At 39.3% G+C, this 18,708-nt stretch overlaps 1 protein-coding gene across 10 annotated transcripts in view; it reads left to right on the top strand.

The window, feature by feature from the left end:
• Positions 1-18,708, top strand: part of FAM13A (family with sequence similarity 13 member A) — a 127,150-nt gene that overhangs the window by 15,139 nt on the left and 93,303 nt on the right. For 4 of the 10 annotated variants that reach the window (XM_068681688.1, XM_068681689.1, XM_068681687.1 and 1 more), the window contains exons 4-5: positions 537-717; positions 11,623-11,782. In XM_068681688.1, coding sequence (XP_068537789.1) covers positions 537-717; positions 11,623-11,782 — 341 coding nt within the window. Of the gene's footprint in view, positions 1-536; positions 718-8,453; positions 8,587-11,298; positions 11,355-11,622; positions 11,783-14,570; positions 14,659-18,708 lie in introns of those variants that run through there. The other 6 variants (XM_068681693.1, XM_068681692.1, XM_068681691.1 and 3 more) reach the window with 6 other exon arrangements.

The following is an 18,708-nucleotide window of genomic DNA, read 5'->3' as shown; positions in this document are numbered from 1 at the left end:
TTGTCATAGTATGTGTGTCATTGTGTCAAAACAGTACAAAATTGAGCTTTTCATAAAATGTACCTGCTGAAGGCACTGCACTATTGTTATTCTAACAACACTGCATTTCAGGAGCCCCCTTCTTTTACCATTCTTGCTTTATTCTTTTCGAAGTTTATAATGGGCAGGGAAACTGAAAAACAAAGTAAGAGATAGGGCTTGGGAAGCAGAGATAATAACATGCAGAAATGTAATTTTGTGAAGTTGGGAATAAACATGGTCTAATGCTGCTAGCTTTATCCACTGCTGCTTCTGCTGAGGAAAACAGTACATTGTAAAGGTAGGCATGAAACAGTGCCAGTGGTGGTTGTAATAAGCCTCAGGAGGAAGGTATAGGTGCACTGAGGAAATTTGAGGGGGTTGATCTCAGAACAGAAATGAGACTACGTTTTATATCCCATTGTTTGCTCACCCATTACGTAAATTGGCAGCAGTGTAGAAAACCACACACACACATATATACATGTGTATGTTTTTTCTCTTTTTGTTTTTCCTAGATGCTAGAAATGACATACAGAAGGAAAGTAACCTAAAAGAACTCCTTAAAGAACTGCCTGAAGCTCATTACTGCCTGCTGAAGTATCTGTGCCAGTTCCTGATAAAAGTTGCTGAACATCATGTAGAGAACAGGATGAACCTCTGCAATCTTGCCACTGTGTTTGGACCAAATTGCTTTCAGTAAGTTGGGGCTTTTACTTTTCCTCTTATCTTGATAAAAAGCGTTATAGAGCAAATGACTGAAAATATAGCTGAGAACCCTAACTGGTCAGAATGATCAAGTAGGGGCAATGACTGGGGCTTCTTATTAATTTTTAGTATTAAGGCATTGTTTGCTCTCATTGGGAGCATTGTGGTGTAGTCCTGGTAGGCAGCTAAGTGCTGCACAGCCACTCACTCCCTCTTCCCAGATGGGACGGGGTGAAAATTGGAAAGGTAAAAGCATGAGAATTCATAGGGTGAGATGAAGACAGGTTACTAAGTAAAGCAAAAGCTGTGTGCACGAACAAAGCAAAACAATTCATTCACTCCTTCCCATCAGCAGGCAGATACTCAACCACATCCAAGAAAGCAGGGCTCATCACACATAATGGTTTCTTGGGAAGACAAACACCACCACTCTGGACATCTCCCCCTTCTTCCTTCTTTACCCCAGCTTTTATTGCTGAGTATGGTATGTCGCATGGTATGGAATACCTCCTTGGTCAGCCTGGATCACCTGTCCTGGCTGTGTCCCCTCCCAGATTCCCACACACTGCTAACTTCCCCTCTGGCAGGGCAGCACAAGAAGCAAAAAAGTCTTTGGCTCTATGCAAATAATTCTCTGCAACAACCAGAAACATCAGTGTATTATCACCACTATTTTCAGAAAAAAATCCAAAACACAGCATTGTGTGAGCTTGTATGAAGAAGTCTCCCAGCCAAAATGATGACAGGGTGTTGAGTTGCTCTCCCGTCTTCTTTTGCAGTGTTGCTAAACAGTTGGTCAGTTTTCTATTGCTGTGTTGACAGCAGATTGTATAAGAGCAAGGAGACTTGTGCTCATGCAGCATTCTTCCTTTGCCATCAAATAATGTGGATGCTTCTCTGCAGAAAGATTTGAGAAAGGGCACCTGGGAGAAAAAAGGACTCATGCAGCAGTCAGCTGCTGTATGATTTCTAGATGGTACTACGTACTCTCTACAGATTTGCTCTTGTGATCTGATGTCTGATCTCAAGATGATGATGATTCTGGGTTCTTTATCATTCTGGTATATTGTGAAACTGGCCTGGAGTTTATGAGGTTCCATTGGCCTTTTGAGACTTCTCAACTATATTCACTAGTTTTACTAGTTTCTTTCATGGAGCTAAGTTCCTTACACCTTTGATAAAGATAACATGCCATACATGCTAGTGGATCTAGCAGCAGTATTGGGAAGAGTTACTTCCAAGTGTGAGAATGCCCTCGAACAAGATTGTTCCTGTTGAGTCACTGCAATGAGGTAGCGTGCCATTAGCAACTTTGTCCTGGCCTTGTCTGTAATACAACTGCTGGCTGGCATCCAAGACCTAAGACATGGGGGACACGTAAGGAGTTTAGTTTGGTCATCAGTCTTGAAAGATGCGTGATACCTGCAAAAAAGAGGAGTATGGTCCTTGTAGCAAATGTCTGATTTGTATTGACCCTTGCAAAAATTTGTTCTAGAATGATGCTGCATTGCCTAATGAGACTTAGATTAGATTAATTGCCTAACAAGACTATCTCCCTAAGCTTCCTCTGTAGCCTCCAGAAATAGGCTTCTTTAAAGAGGGAGAAAACAGAAGGTTCATTGTCATCCTGCACAATGTGCTCTATCCTGTGCAGTGTGCTCTAGGTGATCCTGCTTGGCAGGAGGGTTGGACTAGATGATCTTCAGAGGTCTCTTCCATCCCTGTCAATTCTGTAGTTGTAATATACTGAGCTAATTCCACGTACCTAAGCTAGATGCAGCTTGCTCTCTTTTTAAAGGAACACATCTTTTTCCATTGATAAGAGGGAGAACCTGCAGAGGTGAGACACTCATACCAAAGCTTGTCCTTTTGTCTACACCTCCACCTCTTCTTAAGGTAGTTGCTTATAGAGGATGAAGGTGATTGCATCAGGATACAAACATTAAAGCATTTACTATCTTAGTAGAAAACCATAAAGCATATTATGAAGCAAAAAAAATCTTCCTCTGCAAAAGAAAGAAAACTCAAAAGACCAAAGTATGTACAGGAATATACAAGTATGAGAGTTAGTAGAAACACAGTACTGCAGATTTCTGACAAGAAAAAGCAAACCAGTTTTTAAAGATCATATTTCTGTGGGCACTGTTATTTACATGGTGAGGTTTTAAAGTTTGGGAGTTTCTGTCTAAATGTATTAGTGGACTTAGTTTTTCTCATATAGTCTATTTGTTCTTAAATCTAATGCCTAAATCACTGATTTAAACTCCCAAGTGGCCATTTGAATAATTTTAGCTACCTCATCACTTGATTCAGGAAAGTTTTGAAAATCAGCTCTGCATACCTTTCGGTGTAGAATGCAGAGAGTTGCAGTTTGAAAATGCAATTGGCCTTCCAAGATTAAACCAAATCATACTTCCTAAGAGCACCATAATTGTTTCTTCAATTTATTTCTGCTCATAAGGTAGCATAGGAAAGATCTAACAGTTTCTGTAAGGTATAGGGTCTGTGTATAGGAGGAGAAGAATCATTCCATCACAGAGGATTGAGAAAGGCAGAGTTCACTGAAGATACAAGAGCTCTTGTGAATATGTGTGCAGCCAGCCCTGCAGCTGTGACACACATCAAAATGCTTGTGCAGCAAAAGAGGCAATGAAAACAAGACTCGACACTTAACAAATAGGTAATGCATTTCTAAAAGAAACGAATATTTCGGAGTGTGTGGATGTAGATTTTTGTTTAAACTAAGCTTCACTATCTGGTAATCCAGCTGTGGATTTCATCAGATCTTATCTTTTCAGAGTAATTCAGGATAATGGTCTAGACACCATTGTGAGCAACAGTTGAAATACTGTTTTTTTCCCTCTGTTAATGAATGCATTCTTAAGTTGATGAAACTGATCAACTCAACAAAGATTTGACAGGAGGAAGAAAGAACTCACAGCACCCAACTTTTGGCATTGGTCTTAGCCAGCTGGTTAATCAGTCAGCCAGAGAGAGATCTTCTGAATGCAGTTCAGAGCTCCAGAGCAAGGCTGTCTGAAGTCTGCCTTGGCAAGGGCTGTCTTACTGCTGACTACAGGCAGCTCCTAGAGAAACTAGCTGCAGAAATTAAATATCAGCTGGTGGTTGAAGCAAACATTCCTTTCACTTTGCATTCTTTGTACAGAGCAGTGTATGGGGTGTTTTGCTGGGACAAGGAAACAAGGCTTAGCAGCCAGCTTGTCAGCAATTCCTCTGTTAATGTAAGAAGACCTGATATTTTTCTGTCAGTAGTTCACATATCTAAAATCAATGTCTATGTAGCTAATGCCCAGGGTCAGAAAGAATAAAGCTTATCTGCTGATAGTGAAAGATTGCTTTCTACAAGGTATTTTTTAGTGTCATTTTAACTATTTGGACATACTATTTCCTACTTGGTAACTGAAGCTGTTTTACAAGTGAATAAATCTCCCTATTGAGCACCTCTGCAGACATTTAGACTTCATTTTAATTCCCTTCATCTCATTCCACTTCTCTATATCATGTCTCAGTGATTATTCTAATTTCCCAAACTTTCAACCCTTATTACTTTTTATCTTATCCATTACTTCTCCTGCGTCCTTGCTGTGTGATAAACCAAACTGTTTCTCTTCTAATTAAAGGTTAATGAAAGGTTATCTCATGTTTTCTGTATTTATAATGAATAGAAGAGGGGAAAAAATGACTATTTGCAGTCCTTGTAATGAAGTGCGGTGTAAGATATGTGGCAAAACATAAAGGGCAAGGTCAAACAGTTCAAAAAAGGAAAATATGATGATTTGAGATTCAGTGCATTGTTTTCTTCCAATTCAGATTTGTTCAGACCTACTGTGATGGAAGCCAAAGGTCAAGTATACAGAGAAATACAGCCCTTGGTAGACAACAAGCACGGAGAAACATAAATAGTTGGCTTTTCTGTTACCGGGCTAATCTGGGGAGGGTGATTTAAGCCCTCACTAATACAACTGTGTTTCATTCTAACAGAAATGAAGCGTGTTGTGAAGGTTTGCTCCATCACCCCAAAAGAGGCTGGCAGAAGCAAGTGTCTGGTTAAAATGATGCTGTTTGTTATCCAGCAGTTCTAGCTGGATAAGTACGTAAAGGCCTGAGAGGTTTGTTGATTTGGGATCCAAAGGGAGAAGAAGCTTTAGTGATGAGGGGCTTTCCCCTAAACACTTTCTTGCAGAGTTAGAGCATTTTTTTTCTGCTTGGTTATCCTCCCAGTCCCCTTGCCATGGTTAGCAAAGAAGAAGGGACACAAAGCACAGATTCTGGAACTGCAGCAGAGGGAAAATGCAGGGAACAGCTGTGCTTTGGGGGTGCTTCTTTCTCCAAGGTAGCTAACAGCAAAGTGAATGTTCCTTCCAAGTGATTCGACTAAAATGTGCTGCCTACAGTGCATCCATCAGCATTGCTTTTAGAGGCAGTGGGAATATAGGACAAGGTACTCTGCTTTGATGACAGAAAACTTACCTTCTTTTCTACCTTCTTTTGTGAGGAGAAAATCTGAGGGAAGAGCTTCCTACATCTACCTGGCTTTTTTGTGTACTTCTTGCAGGTGTTTTCCACAACAAACAGCTTTCCAGCCTGGCGCAGGTCTGATTGTTATTGGTCAGAGCCACCGATCTCCCATGTGCCACTAGGGGACAAACTGCAATGTAAACAGGTTCCTTAGTGTTTCTCAGCTGGGAGCTGGCTTGGAGAAGCAGGTGATGTAGCTGTGATGCCAAGGGCAAGCGTAAGAATAAATCAAGCTCTGCATCGTGCTGTTGATTAAGGCTTTATCCACTGATGAATAAGGCCAAATTTCCACTACCACAAACCACTGAATTCCTCCTTCTGTATTTAAAAGCACTGATGCAGCTGTGTCTGTGATTGAGTAACGGTGGATCAGGCATGAACCTTGCAGCAAGGTGGATTTTATTTGCTTGTCAGTAGAACCGAAAGGGAAGCCAGGCAGGTAAAGCCAAATAACTCATCAAAATTTTGTGTTGAGTGAGGCTAATGAGGGATTTATTTTAGCATCTCTGAATTGAGTGCTTAGTTAGTAGTGATATATCCTCACTCATCTTTACATTTTTATATATATTTTGTTTGCTTGTTTTTGAAAAATTGTACAATGAAACGATAGCTTGAACTCATTTGACTTTGGAACCTAAAACCCCACCCTCTTTTGAGTTTCATAAATAGAAATTCATGACTACAGAATGTACTCTGCCCTGTCCTCTTATGACTAAAACCGAAATTTTGTTCTGGTTTAGTGAGGGAAATCAGAACCAGCAAGAAATTCTTAGTATTCTGCAAAACTGCAACAAAATTCAAGCTCCTTAAAAAAGATAAGAATGTTATGATCATGCTGTTGTGAGACACTGAAGATGTAAGCTTATCACATCATTATTTTAAATAACGGGTAACAGTTTCCCCTTCCCATTTCATCATTATTGTTGCTACAGCTGAGACTTGCTGCCTGCCTTATTTCATGTCCCCTTCACTATCATACTTGTAATTTTCCACTCTTGGCTAAGAAGGAGGTCATTGATCCCTGAAGCTGTTTTTAACAGAATAAATTGTTTTGTCTGTTACACTGTGTTTGTGAGTTAATAACCTAAGAACTTGATTATTTTATGAGTTATTGGATAAAACCTGTTCCTTTTTTTTTTTTTTTTTTTGTTATGATTGCTTCATAACCCTAATTTAAGATCTTAGGGAGAATTTCTTCTTCCTTTTTAAACAAAGGTATGAAAGGATGATTCAGGCCTTTCACATTGACAGCATGTCTATTAGTTTCATTCCTAATGCTGACAAAATCATAAGTGTGACATCGTAACAGGGCACCTTTCTTCTCTTGCTGTGTACCGTTACAAAGTGTTGCACAGTTAGTGTACCTGTGGTGGTAGTACAAAATATAGCCTTCAGAAAGGTATATTTAATCAAAATAAAGGAGTAAACAACATATTTCTTTATAAATTGAGACAGTCAAAGGCAGCATCCTGTCTCGCCAGTAGATCAGTGGAAATTTCTAGTTATTGGTGGTGCATTCTCAAATTAGTATCAGTAGTTGCGTATAGTTAGATGAAACTTGTCATCCTGAAGGCTATCCAAAAATTTTCCAAGTTTTATATAGAAAACATTGCATGTTTTAGCTTTGTTTTTGCAGTGGAATGTGGCAGCTGTTAAGACTGGCACTTGTTACCCCACAGTAGATTAGGAAAGGAAGATCAGTATTTGAACTAGCTGAAAGTGCTGGAGGAATTTAGAGACACAACTAGGGTCTGATCCAAAATGTGTTAACTCTGACAACTATCTTTCAGGCAACAAACTTGATAAGAGGTCTGGGAAAGCATGTTCTATGAGGAAAGGCTTAGAACACTTCAGTTGTCTAGTCTGGAGAAAAGAAGGCCTACTTTTACTGCAGCTTCCAAGCTGCCTATTGTGACTGTAATTTCCTGATGAAAAATGAAGCTCTTCCTGGAGCAAAAGGCTTTAAACATGAATTAAGCCAATAATCAAGTCTGTGCAGCGGTATCACTCTTAACTGCTTCGCATTACCTGCTCTACCTGCATTTTGCCTTACACGTTTCCTGCAAGTATTGTAGACAGAGGTGGAATTACTGAGTTGATTTAGGCTCCTAAATCTGATGTTACAGACCGTAATCTGGAACAGATTGTAAAAGATAATTAGTTAGCTGCCTGGTGGGATTTTCCAGTGTCTCGGAAACGAGGACACTTCTGCAAATTCTCAGCAGTGACATATGACCTTGCATTTGCTTTGAACTGGTGAGATGTAAGTTTGTAAATGATGCAGAGCCTGTAAATGACTCATGCACACTGAAATGAACACCTCCCTCAACTCAGTGTTGCCGTGTCTTTAGCCACCTGTTAGCCTCTGATCTTGCAGAAGAGTCAGCAGATGCGAATAGCTGCCTGTTTTCAGCTGTACCAGTTTGTAGTCCAGTCTGTTAAGACAAATTGCTTTCATCAGCTGTTACCTTACCTGATTAAAGTACAGGGCTAAGCTGTGGACCTGAGCTCACATCTGTTACAGACACAGTAACATTTATCTGGAGGGACAGAGCAGACTGACAGACATTGTAATCTCTTAAAACTACTGCAACCCTACTCTCAGAATCTTCAGTTGTGCTGGTTGAGGGGCTTGTGGGCACCCGAGGTACTACGGAAAATGTTTTGCAAGGGCTGGAGAAACAACAACAACCAAAAAAAAACAAACAAACAAACTGTAATGTTCTCTGGCTTCTGAGACCCTTTATTTCTTCTAGGATCCCCTAGAAGATTGGTAAGTTTACTTTGTGGTGCTCTTTTATAAACAGTGCTGTACCAGCAGGAAAAGTAGCAGTCAGACAAGACAGCATACAGCCCTCACTGTGTTTTAAGTTAGGATTATGGTGCTGTCATTCCACCCAGGCTATGGCTGCAAAGACGCTTAAGGAAATGGCAGTGTGCATTCTTCGTCTTAGACAGGGTGGGGTTGAGCAGCACTGGGAATTCATAACGAGATGCACCACTTCACCTGGAGATCGCTGGTTCTCAGCTGTGACTTGGAGCTGTCAGCAGTTGCTGCCTGGGGAAATCAGTTCAGTGATCTTAATCCAACTCATTATAGGCAGGTGATTACATCAGATGTCCTCCCGGCTCTCGTTTCCGCTTGAAGCAAGGTTCTCAGGCATGGTGACTGGCGACGGAACCCTGTGGTGATGCCTGTCTCTTTCTGGATGGCAAATGGATTCTGGAGATTCAATCTCTCCTAAGTACGCTACACATTTAGCCTGTTACAGCTTGCTTACAGGGTCCCCGAGCTAAATTAATTTAACTAATGCAGGAAATGTAAGTAATTCTTTCACACTGAGCTAATTTGACTTCAGGTCAATTCAGTTCTGAATAAGAGTTGTGACATGGGTCTTTGAAGTGGTTTAACTAGTCTGAGACTAATTTTCTTGAGCATCCGCATGTAAGTAGACATACCATTGACTTTAAGTGGTCTGGAAGAACCCAGAGAACAAGTGAGCACTGGTCTGCAAAGACATGAGTGGTAGAAAGCTGTGGTGGATGGGTGAGCAGGCATAGGAGGGCACTGTGCAGAATGTGAAATCCAGGTTTATGTCTCCCTTCTGGAAAGTGTGTTTTTGGTGTAGAAGCTGTTGTTCTACTGCTGCTGTACTGTTTGTGATTCCTGTACTGAAGTAGTTTGTACATGGCTATAAGGTGATCACGTCCAACCTTTGAGCATTTTGTGACCAGAGTAAATTGTGCATTTAACTCAATAGGCAGCACAATTAATTAACGTGCAAATCAGACATGAAGGAGCCATTGCTATGAACACAGTTATGTTGAAATGCCTTAACAAGGTGTTTCCAAGAGAACGTGAGAAAGTGTCCAAGGACAAGGATGTGAATCGTGGAAGTGTTATATGAGATTTTCTCATAGAACTGTGTTTTTTTTTCCTATTGATCTGAAATGAAACTTGTACATTTCATAGCTTTTCAGACTAAGCAAAACTGAAGATTTTTTACATACAGTCTCAGAAAAGTCCAGTTGGACTTTTGCATACAGTGTGACAACAGATGGGTTTTAATTTCTATGAATATGCAAGTTGGGTGCGTGCTTATAATCTAAACTTCTTAACTATGCTGAGCTGCAGATTTATTGCAAAGAAAAGGTCAGCATGGATAGCTCAAAGAATATAATAATCCTTGCCACAGTGGAGGTCTAATAGCAGCAACTGAAGGAAAAAATAAACAAGAAATTTTATAAAATATGTGGACCAGTTTTAGTGACAGAATGGCAATAGATGTTTTACTTTATACTGCCGTTAAAGTAAAGCAAATCTTGCTGTCCTATTTGGTTATATTTAGAGTGGGAATGTAATGGTTTTTTGTTTGTTTGTTTGTTTTTGTTTGTTTTGTTTGTTTGTTTTTTGTTTTTTTTTTTTTTTTTTTTATATATAGGAGGCATTGGTTATAGCTCCTAGCAAATGTAGTTTAAGTCAAAATTCTGCCCTAAAATTCTCTGAAGCTATCTGGAGTCATTTTTTGACTTGAAATCATTGCATTATGTTTTCCAGCCATTTCCTAGAAAAGAGGTTCACAGGGTTGCCAGGCTTATGTTAGTGTTGTCCTGTTTTGGAGAAACACATCAGGAAGGTGAGAGTTGAGATTTTCCTGAATCAAGCAAACTGTGCTCAGCCAACTCCAGAGAACACACAGTCCTGTTACATACTTACCCACTTTCTTTTATTCAGGACCATTACTATTTTCTAGTGAATATATGGCATTCTTAAAAGTGAGTTCGATCCATGCTTATCCAGCCATAGAAATTTTCCCAATTTTTTATGTAATCTGAGGTCAGGTTCTACACTAATGGAGTCATCTGATTTAAGGCTCCTGAAACTGACCCATTTTACAGCTGGCAATGGTTCTGCCGCATAAAATAGTTCTGATCATTTAACCTTCAGGTCCTGCAACTCTGTTACGTATATTGGATGTTGAAAATGACATCAGTAAAGATCCTCCTCTAGAGTTTACACAGATACGCTCTGCTGCGGTAGGATCCTCTCCCTGTTGACAGGTAGATGCATTGTAGAGAGTAAAGTATTGAAAAGGATCAGTAACATGCAAACCCTACAAGAAGGCCTTTTTTTTGATGGAAGGTTTCTGGGAGTATCTGCTTTCAGAGACTTTTTACTAAATTAGCATTTGGCTCCAATAAGCAGCAAGTACAGTTTTACAGTAGCCAGTTATTTGTTAATTTGCTGAATATAGTAAATAATTATTTTCAAGTTATATCTCTATAAAATAGTTCAGATGGCATTTGTTTAATTTTGGGGGAGTTAGGTTGTTTTTCCTCTCATAAAATTGTGTAGACGTTCTCAGCCAAAAAATACTTGGAATGTTTTTCTGTTGTGTTTTTTTCTTTTTTTTTTTTTTTTTCTCACCTGCTTTTTCCCTTTAAATTATTTCTGGGTTTTCTCTACCTCCTGATTTTCAGTTTCTGCCATCTTATAATTCTTTATAGAATTCACATCATTGTGGCCATTTCATGGGTCACTGAGAGCAGAGTACATCTGCTGGGAATGCTGTACTACAGGAAATTCTATGTGATTGGAGAAATATTTTAAATGCTGAAGGAGATTCTTCAGAGAGCCTACTTTTACATTAAAACAGAATTTAAATGTGTTTTGGGCTCAATAAAACATGCAAAACTCCTACGTTCCAACAGATGATCATTAGATGCTTATTAATTGGGTGCTCAGTTGTGAGTTGTGTTTTTTTTAACCACATGACAGGGTTGCCATCTCCATGTTTTACAAATCTTTGTGAGTTATTAGTCTACAAAACAAATAGCAAGTCAAAATTAGATGAAGAAATGTGATATATGTCATGGGGTCACCTTAAGCTATAGAGATCTTGCTTAGCATTTCCATTTAGTGTGCTGCTCAGCATGTGGGTTTTCTTTTTTTTTTTTGACTCATCATATACCTTAGAGATCATCACTGATCACTTTTTCAAGGAATCTGACTCTTTGCAGTAACAGTTCAGAGAATTTAAATGCCTCATGCTGTCTGTGCCGCAGTCATCAACCCAACTTTCAGCAAGGTTAGTGGTATCTCATGTGGTGGTTTCCTCAATTAGATCTTTACCTAGACTTTGTGGAGAAGATAGTTTGACCAACAGATACAGTATTTAATATTACTAAGAAAAACTAATAGTTGTTACCACCATAGCTATGATCCTTCTTTCCCAGACAGTTTTTTGTGTCTGCTAGCTAGCCTGTGTCCACAATAAAAACATTACAGAGATGCTGTGTGAGAAAGGTTCACTCTTAATTATCTAATATTCTACTTCATGTTCTATCCAACTTTAGTGTGCCCTCTGGATTTGAAGGTATAAAAGAACAAGAGATCTGCAACAAGATAATGACTAAAATGCTGGAAAGTTACAACACCTTGTTTGAATCGGAAGGCTTGAAGAAGGAAGAAGAAAAGCCAGTATGTGAAGAGCTATCAAGAATTATTTTGGTAAAAGTGAGTATCTCTAATATTGCACTTTTGTATAGCAAATCAATAGTGCAGACTTATTACAGCTTCAATTCAGAAATCTTTTAGATAAGTGGGAAGCAGGCGCTGTAATAATGTTCTTTGTTATTGATCTACAGCTTTACAAATCGATCCTACTAATAGGCTAATTTTCATTACTAGTTGATTGAGGAAAACACTGTCTGTGTTCATGAGTCATTTAGTTGTCTCCCAAGGGCCCTGAAATCCTTTTTTTGATACACCTCAGGCTTCCTGTAGCTGCATCGTTGGTACCTACTTGAAAGATGAAGAGTGTTTAATAGTCCTAAGGCTGTATTATACTCAAAATCTTAGTGATAACATCCCTGGTTCAAGATCCAGGAATGCAGCAAACTTGTCTGTGAAGAAGGTTTGGTCTGCAGATGGGAGTCTCTGTTGCTTTGATAAAGGAACAGAGGCTCCTTTGTTTCTTCGTAGTGCTGGTTTTAATACTGTACTTGCTACAAGGCCTTGTTTGATCTGACCTTTGTTGATCTCACCTTGGAGGGAGAACTTGCCCAGATGCCTATTTTTCCATCTACACATCTCTGGTCTGGCATACCTAAAGCCTCGTATGTATTGAGTAGTGGAGGCTGAGCCTGCGGATGGGCTCCTCTTCTGGATCCATGCAGTAACTTGCTTCCACTCCTCTGTGTGGCTCAAGTTGCTGCCTTTATCCTGATGCAGGGTAGATACCAGGCCTACCTCAGAAGTGGCCATGCTAGGTAGGCATGTGTTGTGGTTTAACCCGGCAGGCAGCTAAGCAGCGCACACTCAGCGGGATGGGGGAGAGAGTCAAAGGAAGAAAAATAATGTAAAAGAGTAAAAGTTCAAGGTTTGAGGTAAAGGTAAATAAGACAGAAAAGGAAGGTGAAATAATAATAAAAGAATATACAATGCAGTTGCTCACCACCCAATGACTGATGCCCAGATCATTCTTTCTCCCTGAAGTCTCTGCTGCCTTCACGTCATCCACTTTCAACCATGGTTTTTAAAGCCAACTCAGTCATGATTTTGGAGCAAATACCCAGAAACATGCCATCCCTATATTGGAAAGTACTTCCTCTCATATGCCTGATGATGTTTACCAGCTTTATGAACTTATGCATCTCCTGACACCTCATGAGCTGGGTATCTTAAGATTTTCACTCGCTCTTGGAAAAATCCACTGACTTAAATGCCAGAAGTAATGCTCTTTTAAATTGGAAACAAAAATGTGGATCTTGCAGATAAAGTCATGAAAGCATGTACTTCTCTTTGAGCAGTGTATTAGAAAGGAAAAACAGAACTTAGGTGGAGCAAGTTGCATCTTGTTTACCATGTTGGTCATAGCTAGGGGAAATCCATAATGCTGCAGACTTCTAGAAGGAGTAAGAGTATTTCAGTCAGGTACAGATTGTGGCATCTTAGAGAAAATCTGTTTTAAAGGAACAAAAAGTTAATTTTAGAGATGGGGAAAAGAGATTCTGATTCTGTAGGTGTGTTAGCTGAATTATCTTTTTTGCTGTGTTTATGAACTTAGGAGGTGCAGGTTACATCACACCAGTTATATCTCCTCTTTCAAAGATTGCTCACTCATTGGGAAAGACAAGTTGTGCCAGGTAAAGTGATTTCTTAGCCTGTTTTCTCACTGGATCATAGTTCAGAAAGTAAGAGAGCAGAAATTTTCTGCAAGTTGCCTTCCAGTCCCTGCTTTGCTCCCAGGACTGTAAAACATCCTCTCATTCATTGCTCAGGCACACGTGTATGGTAAGATTATAGTTATGGTGGGGAATTTTTCTTTGGAAACCTCTATTTAGAAATAAAAAAGTGTAATTTTTACAAAACAACTTTTATCATGGAACAGATTTCATTTCCCTTGGAAATTGAACTGCTTCCTGATGCCTTGCCTAGAATGGCTTCATTAGATTCTCACTCCACTTAGTAGAGTGAGATCCACAAGATCTTCTAGGCAGGTGGCTAGCAGGTAGAAATAAAACATGTACTTCCTTCAGAAACACACATATTTATAGGAAATTCCTTCCCTAAAATAAACTTCATTTTTTTATTCCAAAACAGGATAAATATATTTAAGTATAGCAGGTCTCATTTGTAGCCAGCTATCATTACAATCTCTAAGACCTTTTTCCAAGCTTCAGTTTAATTTTCAGATCCATTGAAGGTCTGAAAGACTCTCAGGCTGTTGATTAATAGGATCTGCTAGTTAGAAATGGGTGGAGAAGTGGATTAAGTGTTCTGATTAGCTATCTGCTCAGTGTTGTCTTTCTCTGACTTGGAAGGACCATAAATATTTTTTTTTCGGGCAGAGTCAGGTGTGAACTGTTTATTCTTTAGGTATATCTGAACTGCTCTGTATTTATCACATTTTAAGTTTCAGTGGAGCATTATAAAATGTTTATGATTTGCTTTGGAGAAGAATTCCAAGAGCATTTAGTTATGGTCCTGATTGATTTTTGTGGCAGTGAACTCAGTGATAACTCAGGTAATTAAAGACAGTCAGTTTTGAGTTGCAGTACAGATTATTTTTTTTGTCTTGATTTAAGAAACCTACAGTAATAACAAAAATAATCATTCTGTACTGGGACTTTTATTTTTCAAAGAATTTAAAGTGTTACTCAAACTGCAATTACATGTAGTCCTATATTGTACATCTAGACAGTGTTGTACTGTTACAACTGCAATAAAACAGAACCTTTGAATAACATTGGTAATGTTATTCATTAATGATCAAAGATAAGCAGTGAAGAGGATTTGGTTTGAGTTCCAGAGGACAGGACAACCTGGACAGGCAAAGAATTATGAGACTCTTGAGAGATTTCTGGAATTACTGCCTTCACTGGTTCCAGGTAAAATGTGCCATCTTTAATAGTATAATGCTTTTTAGGTCAGTATTTTAGAGCCCTTACCATGCAGGGCTACAGGGTTGTGCTTCTTTTGGCTTTTTCTTTCCCTGCTTTTTCCCTCCAATGCCTTCTTGACAGAGCTTTGTTAGTTTTAAGAACCAGTCAGCTGAGAGCACATAAATGTTTGCACTGAGAAACAAGTACCAATATACTGAGGACTTAATGCTGCTCCTGCCTCGATTACATATTTGGGAAAGGAATGCAAAGGGCTTTCCTCTTCTTTCCCTATTGGATAGTAGAACATGTAGCCCTGTTCAACTGATGCAGGAGAGAAAGTCCGTTTATAATATTGAATTTATAACATTAAAATTAAAGTTAAAAATTCAAGTAAAATTATAAAGGTACAATTTTAACATTCTGAATGTAATCAAAGTATACTTTTGCTGGCCTCTGAACAGGGGGATTTCACTCCCTGAAGAGCTACAGAAATTAGTCTCTTTGGCTTTTGCAAAAATTAATAGTTTCAAAACAACACAAGTAACCTATTGCATTTTTATCCAGTTTGTTCCCAGCCTTCTAAAAGAAGTAGCCACTTAAGTTGAGAGGTTTAGTTGTCAAAACAGATCTTTCTTACTTGAAATGACAGCAAAAATGCATGCACTGTGTTCTGCAAGCCTGCTGTTAGATTTTTAAGGAGGCAGGCAAGCCACCACCACATGTAGATACATCTGATGGTGCTTGGTGGGTGCAAAACATGTGGTGCCCAACCCAGCCAGACAAGCCCTTAAGTGTGGATTTTATGGCAAGGAGAATGGTCCAGCTGCCTTCAGGCGCTGTTTTGAAATGGAGTGCTTGCTTGCATGTTCAGTTGAACACTCAGATTGGATCGTTCAGGTCTTGGTAGGATTTGAGCCCTTCATCCCTGGGAAGAGATAAAAAAGGTAGAACAGTCAAAAAGTTCTCCATCATGGCTTGACTTTGCTCCCTTTACAAGCAGTGGTAAAACTCCATTTCCACTAGGCACTTCTGAAAGTCATGGTGTTTCTGATTATTTCCTCAGATATGTAAAGAACTTTACTAATAAATGTTTCCTTCCCCTTTCCTCAGTTGTTTTCACTTAAATACCATAGCATGAGGATCTAATCCCTTGATAAGATTTAGGAGAAAATGCTGAAAACACGTTGTGGTGGGTGTGCTCCCCCACCCTTCCCTGTGACCTCAGTGCTCTGGCCCTGTGGTTATGCATGCAGCAGACATGAGAGTGATCCCTTGTTTATATCAGGAAAATGGCATCTGCTTCTAATCCATGTTATACTGCCCTGGCTAAGCCTGCAGGGTCTAGATAGTTTCCTTTATGCTTCTTTCATGCGTGGGACCATTTTAGCATCGTATTAATGGCTGGTTTTCAGTACGACATTAGCTCCTCCTCTTCAGAAGGCACAGGGAACTGATCTCCTTTGAAAATCCTTCCTGAAGGTCTCAACAAATGCTACGATTTCATTCAGTATTCCCCTTTTTTGAGCGAGCCACACCAGTTCTCTCCTGCCTGGGCCAGAGTGCACCCAAGTGTCCGAGTGGGTTCAAGCGAGAGAAAGATGAGTGGAAAGCAAGTGAGGATAAAGGGCACCTGTGGAAATCTGTCTCTACTTTGTTGTTTAGTATTCCTTCAGATAGTATTCACTTCACAGTTGTCCACCCGTGAGCAGATGGGCATGTTTATAGGAAGGGTATATAGTGATTCAGTCTAAATGACATTTTAAGAAGTGAGCTGACAGGAAATGAGCAATATGAGACTTGCAGGGGAAAGTTTATAAGCCTCCAAACCTTTCACCTATAGGAGATTGTTGAATCTCAAGTGAGATGGACTGCTCTGTTTAGGCTGTAAACAGAAAGCAAGTGAAAAATCAGATCACCCTCAAACAATGCCTTGTGTAACTTTGGAATAATCTTCCACTGCTTCTAACTCCGCTGTTTTTGACAACTCTGGATGTGTAATATTAAAATAGAATACTTCTGCTCTTGAAGGTCATTAAAGCATTCACTAGATTATAAATCTGTCACTTGTGGTGGTTACTAAATACAGTATTGAATATTTACACAAATGATGTTAATGTTGAACCCTATAAAGTAAATAATAATAATAATAATGCTGGTATCTCTTTAGCTGGAACTTCACCGACAATATTTTCAGTTTAGTACTTTGTGAGAATAAAATTGCTAAACTTTTGTACATTTAAAGGGAATAGGGGCATATAACAAATGTCTCTTTCTGTCCTGTTGTCTATATTTCTAGTATACTAGAATTCCTTCAAACCCAGCTGGCAGTGGTGATGTTTAGGAACTTTGCTTTTGCTCTCTGACAATGTTTTGCTTAAACAAATACTCAGTGATAATAACATTGCCCCTTGATAATACCACATAATCAAAATGTAGAGCAAATAGGATCCATATGTGTATGTGTGTTCACATCTGTATTTGCACGTTTTATTTGAAATGTTTTTCATTCATTGTCTGTTTATTTTGGGGGGAAGCAGCGGATGGCATTGCAGTTTAGCATTTGAGAGCAGTCCCTCTCAGTCAGTACAATATCCTTAGAAAGGGAAGCATCAAAGACGTACCAGGAAACAAGATACAGTAAAAATAAGCATGGGAGCCTCTCCTCTAGCCAAATATTTCTGAGCAACCTTAACGTACCGGGGGAAAAATGGTTTGGTAGAAGGATGAGAATTTTCTTTCTAAGACACATCTCTCAATTCCTTCTGTTCATGTTCCCCAGTGTTTATTTGATTGCTCGTGAATTAGTTGTTCAATTAATCAGGTTGCATGAAATAATAAGCATTGTGCCCGCTCTGTATAAATCAGCAGTGTTAATGCTGTCTTTGTAACAACAGCACATTGTAGGCACTCAAAATTATTCCAAATAATTCAAGACACTCTGCAGCCTGTGTTTTAATTCATACTGGTGTCTGCCGTTAGCTTCATCTGTGATGCTTTCAGGGTGGGAACTTCTGAAGGGCTCAGCACAGAATTAATTCTTTTTCCCATTATAACCGATTAATGAAATGCTCATTGACTTTGATGTAAATCCTTCACATTCTTTATAAGTCCTCCTTTGAATACTATGAAGATCTCAGTTTGTCCATGAGAAACTGCTTGGCATACGTTGGTGCAGCTGTAAGTCTACTGCTTTGCAGGATTTCTGATGCCCTAAAACTTATGTGTAATAAGCAGGACTCAAGGCAGTCTGAGAGCAACAGGAGGCTGTGGTGCAAGGGACACAAGGAGACAGATGCTCTATATGTGTCTGAATATGTACGCTCTTGAAAATCTGATCTGTCCATCAGATCCCAGCAACATTTGGCTGTAGTTACCAATGATGAACATCTCAGTTTCAGTAATAACAAAGGGCTCTGTCCTCTGCATGTTGGAAATCTTACAGTGGCAAGCAGAATAATATGGAGACACTTAGGACTCTCTAGTTTACTGCCACTTCAGATTCCTTTCAATAGTAACATTACTGAATTCTATATGTGAAAAAAAGATTTTCTTTCTTTGTGATTTTTAGATCAGAAATGTAGCTTAGCTTGTCCTGAGTTAAAACTCAGTTAAGACTGAATTAAAGGAACTGTAATATGAGATGGAGATCTGGTGAGCCTGGGTTTCTGCCATAGCTAGGTCATGTTTTTCTTTTAGATCACAGTTTTTTCTATTTATGAATAACATTACAGTAAATAGATAAATCAGACTCTAGTTTTCAAAATTGCCAGGGAGAATAGAATGTTCTTCTGGAACTGCTCTCAGCTCTGTTGTTCCTGAGCGCACACATTGGGTACACCCAGCAAGAGAGCAGCGTTGCTGTGTCACTTTGTAAATGTTTATTTTATTTTTTTATCTTAAATTCTTCTGCACATTCCTTATGGGTATCTCAGCCATGACGAGCTGTGGACATTAACCTGTTACACGGCACCTTAACTTGGCCAGCTAACACATGACAGGGACTTACAAATTGTGGGGTTGGGCATGAAAGATTAATGTTTTCACACAGTGAAGTCT

This window comes from Anas acuta, chromosome 4 (assembly GCF_963932015.1).
Source record: "Anas acuta chromosome 4, bAnaAcu1.1, whole genome shotgun sequence".
In the NCBI taxonomy this organism is placed as follows: domain Eukaryota; kingdom Metazoa; phylum Chordata; class Aves; order Anseriformes; family Anatidae; genus Anas; species Anas acuta.
Note: the sequence above shows the minus strand (reverse complement) of the source record. Positions and strands in the feature narration are given on the sequence as shown.